The 10,707-nt window shown below is 43.4% G+C and overlaps 1 protein-coding gene across 1 annotated transcript in view; it reads right to left on the bottom strand.

Annotated features, from left to right (window-relative positions):
* nxph1 (neurexophilin 1) overlaps positions 1-4,820 on the bottom strand; it is a 49,291-nt gene extending 44,471 nt beyond the window's left edge. The window contains exon 1 of the mRNA XM_041955814.1: positions 4,713-4,820. Within this exon, the coding sequence (XP_041811748.1) occupies positions 4,713-4,766 (54 nt within the window). The 5' untranslated portion in view covers positions 4,767-4,820. The remainder of the gene's footprint in view (positions 1-4,712) is intronic.
* Between the last annotated feature and the right edge of the window lie 5,887 nt (positions 4,821-10,707).

Here is a 10,707-nt window from a genome sequence, read left to right on the forward strand (position 1 = left end):
AAAATAATTTATCAGTTAATTAAAACTGTAATCAATGAAAAGGAAATTGTTATTGTAGCCCTAACAAAGACATTAACCCCGATTAATACTGGTTGTTTAAACCTGATCACAATATCAATATCTGATAATGGTATTCAGTCAATAGACTTCTTGTTCTTTAACAGAACACATGAAATATAGTTTATACGTGTGTGTGTGTGTGTGTGTGTGTGTGTGTAATGTGTAAAAATGTCAATTTTAATCTTAAATATATAGTTTCATCTTCAGTATGTAACTACAACACTGGATATAATTCTGCTATATGAATCAGAGTTTTAGACCAATTTAAGTCACTCATCATTTCACATCAAGCTCATAATTTAAAAACAAAACTCAGATCCCAGCACCAGCACCTCCGGCTTGATTGACAATATTCATGGGTGGGAAGCCAGTGAGGGACCGTGTCATTTTCACTGCACTGTAGTGACTTCATCTGGTCAGTGAAATTCCTCATGGTCACGTGTCAAACACTTTAAATTTATCTACGTTAGTCTGTGGGCCTTCAACGTGGCAAGAAAGGGCTTTTTTTTATCGATTCAATAATGAATTCAATATCTGCGTCATTGTAGATGTGAATTACTTTGTGTGAAAGTGAAAACTAGAATTAAACTAGTCATTCATACCTTCTCTAACAGGACTATTTGTTGAGAATGAAACTGATGGAGTCTTAATTTTCCCAGAGCTGGCCTGCGTCATCCTTCAGGACCAACAAGTAAAGACCCAGTGGAATACTCTCAAGGACTCCCTCGAGGACTTACACAACCACCTGCCTGACCCCTCACACACTCTCACTCTCATGCAACCTGCTAAAGACTTCTGGATCTTCCTTAATGACACCTGGAACCTCCTGAAGAACAAGACAAACCCCCTCGAGCACCACTGGAACCTCCTCATGGTTGTCTAAAACCCTGTTGTGCCCCCCTGAGGTCCCCCAAGAATTGCTGGATCTGCATCTTGAGAATCCCCAGCATATGCGAGAGCATTTGCCACAGCTGGCAGCCACTTGTCACTGAGCGAAAGCCGCTGAATGTAGCAGAGCTGGGTAACTGGGCTGAGTGGAGGCCACTGAGACAGCGGCGGCGGTGGCGGGGGAATTGCAGTGTTGTTCTCCGAGACTGAACTCCCAGCCCTTTTGTACTCGGCTCTCTCCAGCAGCCGGGCTTGAATAGCTCCAAAGTGACGCCTCCATGCTGCTTTAAAAGCTAAGTAGCACAAAGGTTGAACAAGGAACTGAGAGAAATGTTCACTTAGTCGACATCTGGGCTGCAAATACATAACACTCGACACTCTCCGCGGCTCTCACTTGACGGCCACACAATGCACTTGTCCGAGTGTGTGTAGCCTATATGCGCGTGTGTGTGTGCGTGTTCGGTCGCACAGCATGTGGGCATTTACGTGAATGCCTTTGCCATGTAATTGAATTAATTCTGGCTCGCTCTTGATTTCAACTTCAAACAGCTCGATGAAAACATATTGCTTTTTTATTATTATGAGCTAATTTAGAGGTCTGTGGACTGAAGAGGGGGTATTGTTAGACAGGGGTTGGGGGTCGGGGGTGGAGGTATGTGTGTGGGGGGGTTCACACTGTGTGAGCTGTGCTGTAGTGATCTCAGTGGGAGTTTCTTTCCTCCCCACCGTGCAGACTGCTTGACACTGTAGGCCCCATTTGCACTGTCTGATAATAACGGCTTAATGTGACTGCTATGACTGTTGCCAGTGGGACCTCTGCATCTGTTAATCCTGAGCGAGGGGGGGATGATGTGAGCCAGCAACCACAGAGACCTCACTGCCCGACTTCAAGTAACAATGCACCAAGACCCAGACGAGAGCCACATCTGCCTTTCTTTTTCTCTTTTTTTGATGCTGTCAGCAGTGTCAACGTGGCTCAAATCCTTCAATGTGTGGTCGCCGTTCATATCTGCCACAACAGGAAGACGCCGAACTGATGAGACATCTAATGATCCTGCTCCAGAAAAACACTCAATATACAGCAGCAAATGATAAGACAAATCTGAATCGCGTTAAATAAACGGCAGCAACACAATGAGCAAAAGTGGCAAATTCACAAATTGTGATGTTGTTTAGACGACAAGAGCATGTGTCAAAAATGAAAGAGACTGAGAGATTAAGAATATAAACAATGAATAAACATTGAAGTAACATCAGTATTTAAATGAACAAAAACAAGTGGATTTTCATCCAAAAAGGCCAAATCAAACAGCTGCCTGAAATCCAGGAACTGAAACCTTTATTTCAAAATCCAGTCCAACGTCTGCAAGTATGCAACCAATATCAGATACTATCTATCTATCTATCTATCTATCTATCTATCTATCTATCTGGCTATCTGTCTGTCTGTCTGTCTAGATATACATATAACAACTCGTTGAAAGAAGAATAATTATGAAAAATAACAACATGCTATGGTTTTAAAATGCTGTTGAATTTAAAACGCTCGTCTACAGTTTGATAATGAAACTCTGTAAAGTATAAAGCAGCCAGCCGCCACAACGCCTTTAACCTTTTATCCATGTAACGCTCGAAATGAAATATATAGACGTTTCATTAGAATGAGCAAAAATCCTGATAATCCCAGATGGGATCCCGCAGTTCAGGAATAACAGTGGGCGTGTTAATTAAATAGAGGACCCACAGGTGATGGTCCCGCTCTGCGCTCTGCATTGTACTGCTGCGGTCTACCTGGGCTGTGCTGTTATCGGGGTCAAGGCGCGGCTCTCAGACAAGAGGCTTAAGCAGAGACAAGAGCCTTTAACACGAAATAAAACCATCAAAGTTCAGCTCTAATCCCCGCCGCCGTGGATAAGGCTGACTGTTAACGGGCTGCACAATAAGAGCGGTTTACTCTAGGCGGGCTGGCTTTGTGTGCGCTTTTCTCCAGCTCCACAACTCACACAACACGGCGGACAGCTTTACTTGAGACGCGCGGAGGATTTTCATCAACCGCGCGCTCAGTTTAAAAATCACCACAAATGAATGCCTGCGCTCGATTCCCTCTGAATTTAACTGACAGAGAGCATCAGGAGAATTATTTAATGAGGAAGGACTGTGGCCAAAATTTCAGCTCTGTGGGCAAAAATGTAGCGAATGGTGTCAAAAAGAGGACAAACAATACAACGTGTCAAAGGTCCATTAAAACGCACAGCTGAGGTTAGGCCTGTTGTGTGCCTCGTGGCTCCATGCCGCGTGCTGCTTCTGTATATTTAACGGAGAAAACTGTGTGTGAATACCTTCAGCACCTTGGAGAGCTCCACGTCCACCAGCTGTGTGTTTTCCGCAGATAAATGAAGAAGTCACACACTTTCACACACACTGTGGATGCGAGCTGCAGAACTGCCACAGAAAGCTTTTCACACGGTTATGATGTGCGGGATTACAAGTTACTGAATTGTCAAAACGTGTAATAACTACATCTGATCCACTTCTCACCGGCATTCACATTATTTTTAAAACGGAAAATAATTCCGGTGTTTCAGGGCGTACACCTGTTGGCAGTGGGCTGAGAGCCATTAGCAGAGATCAATTAGATGAGTTATCAGTTAGAAATAGAATAGAATAATATGCAATCTATGTATATTTAAAATACATCAAATGAAGCACAGCACCTTTGAATCTTGAATAAGTGTTTCTAATTAGAGAAGATACAAATAGCGATCTAAAAAGTAGAATGTCAATTTGAAAGCTTGAAAAAAATCTGTTTCCTCTCATTTTTCCTTTCTTCCTCTTTGTGACGGAAAGAACGATCTTAAAGTAATATTGTCTTTTTGTTTGGTCAAAATCAAAGAACTGGTAGCAAAATAACAATAAAAATAATAAGTAAAGCGTCACTCTGTTGGTTTGCCACTTTAAAAACTAAAGTTATCCTCAACTACGTGAACTTGAGTGTGTGCAGGGATGTATTTTCCTATAAATAAGGACAGATGAAGTTCATTCTGGAATTAAAGTTGAATCTGCTCGCGGGGCGCTGCTGTTATTTTTCGGGTGACTCGTTTTAAAACTGAGGGGAGCAGAACAACACGAAAAAAAGTATATTTGTCAAAGGCTCTTTTTTATTTTACACTTGCTTGGTAAAATAACCAGTCGAACAAGGCTGGACAGGAGTCCCAGTCTACCCGGCTGGACACTGTGTACCCAGACTGTCAAGGAGTTTTCGTTTATTATGGCGCCCCCGTGAGACGATTCCACTGTCTGTGCCGGTTACTGAGCGTTGTTTCAAGCACCAGATTAAACAATTACACCATTAAAACTTCTTTTTCATCACATCAGGTATGTTTGACACGTTCCCCTGTGCCAAAAGTCTGATTTCCTAAAGTAGAAAGTAAGTGTATTTTACGCAAAGCGTAATTGTGTACAGGAAAGCCCCCCTTGGTTCAAGTTTCACTGTCAAACAATTATATAAAAGTGTGTTGATAAAGTTTGAATCAGTTTTTTACACACTTGACATTCTGCGGACTGTGGCACACACCGAAATAACCGAACAGGCGCGTCTCTCCAGCCGCGGTGGATACGCGTTTCGAAATGCGCACGGTTGAACCGAGTAAAGTCCTCTCATAATGAGGGAATAAAAACAGTCATGGGTTTTAGACTTTCTGTCAGAGCAGCGTGAAGTGGAGAAAGTTGAGCAGGAAGTACAGGCTGAGCAGTGTCGGACTCACCAGACAAAGTGCAGGCGTCAGGAGGAACACGGCGCACCAGCACGTCACCTGCATCCTCCCGGAGCTCAAAGTTCCACTAATTTCCCTCGGCTGGTAGTTGCGGCTTTGCGGACCATAAATCCACCTGGTATCCGCCTCACAGCACGGCCAAGCCCCTCAGCAGCCCAGGCAAAAAGGACACAGCGCACCCCATGACCGCAGAACAAAGCTGAGAGTTAGAGGCTGGGGCGCAAGACGGAGGAGCCGGTGAAAAGGCTGCTGCTGCGGGGGGTGGTGATCTTAGAGGGGGTGGGGGCGACAAACAGCGGTTACTTTAGAGTTAATCCAGGTAGAGAGAGCAGCAGGGTCATAGCGGTGAGCAGGCTCGGGTCCTGATTGTCTGATAGCCGGTGCGCGCAGCGGTCGGAGCGCTCCGATCTGAGGGGAACGGCGGTGCTTTCCGCTTTATAACACGCGCCTACAACACAACCGGGGAGGCTCTCGCTCTAGGGGGGAGGGACGAGCTGAGGGGGGAGAAAAAGGCAGGAAAAGACGAATAAAACGAGAGGAGATTGGTCCAAGACGCAGCGAGCAAGTTTTTTCTCTGTCTTTTTTTTTTTTTTTTTCTTAAACAGACGCTGGTGAGGAAAACGCGTTTCACCTTGGCTGCTGGTTTGTGCGCTTGATGGAGATGAATGAGCTGACATTCAGAACTCCGCTGCCAATAACTCCAGGCAGCCCCCTCCTCCACCCGGCCCCAAACAAGAGAGCCTCAAACCTGAACAAATACAGCACAGCAGCTGTTGTTCATGATGTAATTCCAGTATATTAATACTCATCACCACAGTCAGAACCTGCAGTATTATTGCTGATAACACTGCTATGCATACCGTTCCCAACATCTGCTCAACATCCAGAAATGTGCTCTGCATTTTCATACAAACACACATATGCAGAGGCATATATGTTTCACATGAAAAAGTCTCCATCTTATCAGGTCATTCCATATATTGTACCGCCAAAAACACATTTTCTTACAATATGTGGAAAAAAGAGAAAAATGCAGTAAGAATATTTTAAGATCTTTCCAAGAAACATCTGCTTGATTCACTGAGTTATCTACAAATAAGTGTCAGTATCTCAAAACAGTGAAGAATAAGGCTGCTGCACTAGAACATATAAAAAAAACAGGGGAAAGAACCTTAAAGCTGATTTGCACAGGAAACATTTCAAAAGTCTTAAAGCGACAATCTTGAAGATTTTCATCATAGCAGAATTTCATCATAGTCGTTCTGCTACAGCCACGTAGAGTATATACACTCATTAGTTTCTTTTCTATATAGTGCATTGCATTGTCAAAAGGTGAGCATTTGTACAGCTGACTTGCAAGAATACCAAGTACACTGCATTTTTATTTGTGCAAATGAGCATATGTCATGTAATGAGGTAATCTGGATGAGTGGAACAGCTGGTCCCCAGAATTTTGAAGAGGGTATCATGTTTTCAGTAGTACAAATTTAAGCACAGCAACAATAATTTAGAATGAAGCGTTTTCACGTTGCGATGGAAACAGATAGTTGAGTCGTCTCCTGTTGCATCACTGACGAATAAGATGCTCAAAGTTTCCTGGCCAGACGGTCTTTTTTGAACAGAAGTCTGGGGCTTCTTCCAGATGTTTTGAAGATGTTCTTAGCTTAACCACCAGTTACCACAGATCTCACCCGACCAACGTTGGAGTCATAAGGATTCTACATCAAAACCAGTAGATTTTAAAAAATTAAATAATAAATAAAAAAAATTGACTTTGTGGAAATTTATAGAGAAGAGACTCAATGAAACCAGGGCTGGGTTAACTTTCTAGGGGGGGAAAAAATAGGCCCTAATGAGACCTCCCCATACACACAGTCCCAGAAACCAGCCAGCATGTCTGCTCTGGATTACTGCCCTGCCTAAGGTTTGCTGTATGTGAATTACTTTGTTATATTCTAATTATATAAATGTTGGTTTAAGAATATATAAGCATAATGCTCAGAACATATTAGAGTAAAGGTATCGAAGATAGATTTCGACACAGGACCACTTCATGAGATACGGTCTCGTGATTGGCTCCTTGTGATCTTTATCATTTCAGTTTTTAATTGTGCTGCACACATTTACATTTCACCAACCAAATGCAGACAGCTGAGGGCTTTCAGGGCGGCTGAATTACATAATCCAGCCTTGGATGACATTTCTGCAGTTTAGGGCATATCATGTGTATTATGTGATGACACCTGAGTGTGGTGAGATGTTAGATGTTTGATGTGGTTGAATATCATGAAAATGCCACCGCGTGGACCTTTGAGTTGAGACGCTTTTGTCACTCATGTAAAGGAGCCGTAAGGTCTAAGAGTAATATTGGACGTCCAGATTTGCACAATAGATAAAGGCAAAAGAGGATTGTGTGTGTGTGTTTGTGCATTTATATATGTGAGTGGAAGCCAGTGTGTGGGTGCAGGCGGTTGTGTGTGTGTGTGTGTTTGTGTGTGTGTGCGCGCGCACACACTCTAGATGCCAGCAGAGGCAGGACAAGGTGACTGAATCCTGAATGTGTGTTTCTGTCTTGGAGATAGATAGATAGGATCCTTTTTGTCGAGGAACAGAAGGGGCGGGGAGGTGAGCAGAAAAGAAAAGACAGGAGGGGCTGTGCTTTAATAAATCCCCAGCAGTCTCATTGCTACAACATTGCAGTGGTCAAGCATTGTCGCCATAACTCAGCCAGCAGGGCTGATGGGATCCTGCTCTGAATGGCCCAGATAGCCTTCACAGGCCCAGCATGGCATGCAGTGGTATAGCAGGCGGAGATAAATAACCAGAGTCTGGCTGACTTCCATTGTGGCTGTAATGAAGCACAGTCTGGTCTCTGGTAAGATAAAGGGCCCATAATTCAGGATTAACTCAAAATTCAGTCCTCGTTGATCAAAGATGAATCTTGATTTTTTCTTTTTTCTTTTTCTTTTTCTTCTTCTACTTCTTTTTTTTTCTTTCTTTTTTTCTTTTTTTTTTTTTGAGATTCCAGTATGGCAGCTTGGAGAATCCTTAGTGCTTCCCTCAAATGCCAGAGTCAGCCAGACAGAGGCCAAGAGAGTCAGGATTTAGGACCAAGCCCAGTATTCCTAGGTGTTACGTTTATGCTGAACATTACTGAACCTCATGATTTATGTTCAGCGCTAATACAGGAGGAAGTGTGTCCTTTATTTAGAGGGGTGGAAATGACTTGGGCAGAGGTTTGGGTGGTGGATGAGCTTGTAGCACATTCAGCTTTCAGAGACCAGAGTTGGTGTTTTGTCACAGACCTGCAATCAACTGTCACTCTCTTTTTAACCTTAGCTACAATCGTCCCCTAAGATTAACCATACCACATCTGACATAGTATAGATATGGTAGAAAATAAGAATTTTTAAACAAGTATTGGATGTAAAAACACATTGTCACTAAACATAATTCAGGTTTTTGCAGGATTGTCCGCACTTAAATTCATGTCTGGTGACAGGGTTGCCATATGAGGCCTTTAACCATAGCTTAACCCTAAGTATGTAGCCTTAGCCATAGTCTATTTGCTGTAACAACAATATTCCCCTAGCCCTAACCATGCTATACCTGCTCTGAGCAGGTTCTGTTTGAAAGAATTAAAAAAACATTACCCTGAATGTAATCCAAGGGTTTAACTGAAACGTACAGTAATAATGTTCTTTCTGGTGATTGGATGAGGGACCGTACCATGGATTTTGTGTATTTTTTCCCATTTATTGTAAATCACACACTGCATCATTCACTCAGTGACTTCCATCCATTTTACTTTCACATGGAATATCAGTTTAAACACACTTGAGTCAGACAGCACATCATGTAAATATCATCTGGAAGATGCTTCAGTTCAAAGTTCAGTGCTACAGTGCAAGGCTTCTAGGTAATGAGACCTTAGTACATGCATGAACAGAATCCCAAGGGTACCTCTGTGTTTGCATTCATGCAGCACCCCTGAGGTTAACGGGAGGCCTGCAAGAAGTTAGCGAGATGGTGTAAAACTCAAATTCATAACAGACAATCTCTCAATGATTGCGAAAATATATAACAACACTGGCTTGTGCATTGAGACACCTCTCATCTGAGGGTGGTTTGGCCTTGCTAGTGTCAAAATGCATGAAATAAAAGCGTGAATAAAAATAGAGCAGCGATTTAGTGCTTTGACTAATGCTTTGGAATGTGCTCCCAGTCACTAACATCGACAGTTCTCGGGGAAGTATGAGTCTCATTGCGTTTCAAGGGCACTATAGAGTGTCAGTGAAGCACACAGCGTTAGAACTGAGCCGCTGAGTTGTGTCAGCGTCACAGAATGAGAACCATTCACAAGAGGGATGTGAACACAGCCGGAGCCTGCCGACCATTACCGAAAGGGGAGAAAGAGAGCGTTTCTTACTTCTCAATCAAACACCTGCTCTCCTTCCTCTTTTCAGCACAAGATCGTCTCTCATTGATAGAGTATAATCAAGAGGTCAAGTTGCTAATTTTCCAAACACACCTTTTGGTGCCCATTCAGTGCTGGGGGAGAAAATTACAGGGTAGCCTCTTCCTAATAGCTTACCATTGGACTGCAAAGAGGAGGGGTAAGAGATAAAAACAAGAGAGAGGAAGAGGATGATTGCCCAGCTGAGCGACGCTGGCGTCCGGTGGCATGAATATGTTCGGCTGGCTCGGCTCCATCGGCGATTGTGGGGGCAGATGTTGCTGCGGGCCCTCAGGCGTGGCCACGAGGCAGTGGCAGCAGGTTTGCCGTGGCTGCTGCCCAACCAGCTGCCATTTGAAGTGTCACTCCACATCCGCAGCGAGGGATAGGAGTCAAACTGGGCTTGACCAGAAGGGGCCAAGGGTGCGCTTCACGCCATGTGTGGCGACAAAAGGCCCGGCGGTCTGCAGTCATGGTCGACGATGCCAGTGCCTTTCAGGAGGATGTGGAGGGTGGGCGGGCTGAGGGGATCTGACAGAGACAAATGGCTGAGCAGAGTGTCGGTCACAGGATGCAGCTGCTGCACATCAATCGCTTCCTCATCACAATTAGAATGACTACCGGCATCAGCGTGGAGGAGCAGGGACGGAAACTCCATTTTCACTGAAAAGATTCCATTTGGCTTATTGAAGGGTGTGAATCCAAGTCTTCAAGTGAAAGACAGCGATTTGAGAGTTATTTTAAAAGAAAACTTTCAGAACTCGGGTAGAGTAGAAGGCCTTCTTTCCTTATGCTGCAAGAAAAAAATAAATAAGTCTTGATTAATAAGGTATAATAAGAAAAATTGGGTTTACATAATACATACTAATACATTGTTTCTATTGGTTATGATAACATTGTACTTAGCAAGTTATTTGCTAAGATTTGGGAATGCTGTGACATGTCTAGCATCCCATGGAATGAAATTCATTCATATTGGATGATTCTGTACCTTCATGTTCAATGCCAATGATCAGTAACAGAAGCACTTTATCTAGATGAACTAAACCACTTTATTTGGAGGTTAAATTGAATGTGTGCGCAGCCATAATGTTACTAATAAATGTGTGCGCACAACAAAAGTTCCAGCTGAACCAGGAAATGGGTCAGTAAACTGGGATGGCTGTTTGGAATAGACGGTTTGGGAAACGTTTTCACCGTTCACCTTTGTTTCCTCTTCCAGATAATTTGACAGATTGCGGGGTTTGTTTAAAGCCTGTCTGTTCTTCCGGCTGCTGCTGCTTCTCGCCCCCTCTGACTCATTTTCATGGACGTCACAGTGTCTGAAGATCTCAGCAATTTATTTCTTTTACTGCAATGACAAAACTACACAAGAAACAAACCAGAATGATGCTTTAAAGGTTATTGAACAAAGGTAAATCAAATTAAAGGTGTGCATGTAACTGTATTATTTGTGCATTGTTGAAAAGGCGGACAGTGCAGCAGTGACAGGGTATGCTGAGGTCCCCAGGTGTTGCGCTCACTGTATGT

The sequence above is a fragment of the Chelmon rostratus genome, chromosome 16 (genome assembly GCF_017976325.1).
Source record: "Chelmon rostratus isolate fCheRos1 chromosome 16, fCheRos1.pri, whole genome shotgun sequence".
Classification (NCBI taxonomy): domain Eukaryota; kingdom Metazoa; phylum Chordata; class Actinopteri; order Chaetodontiformes; family Chaetodontidae; genus Chelmon; species Chelmon rostratus.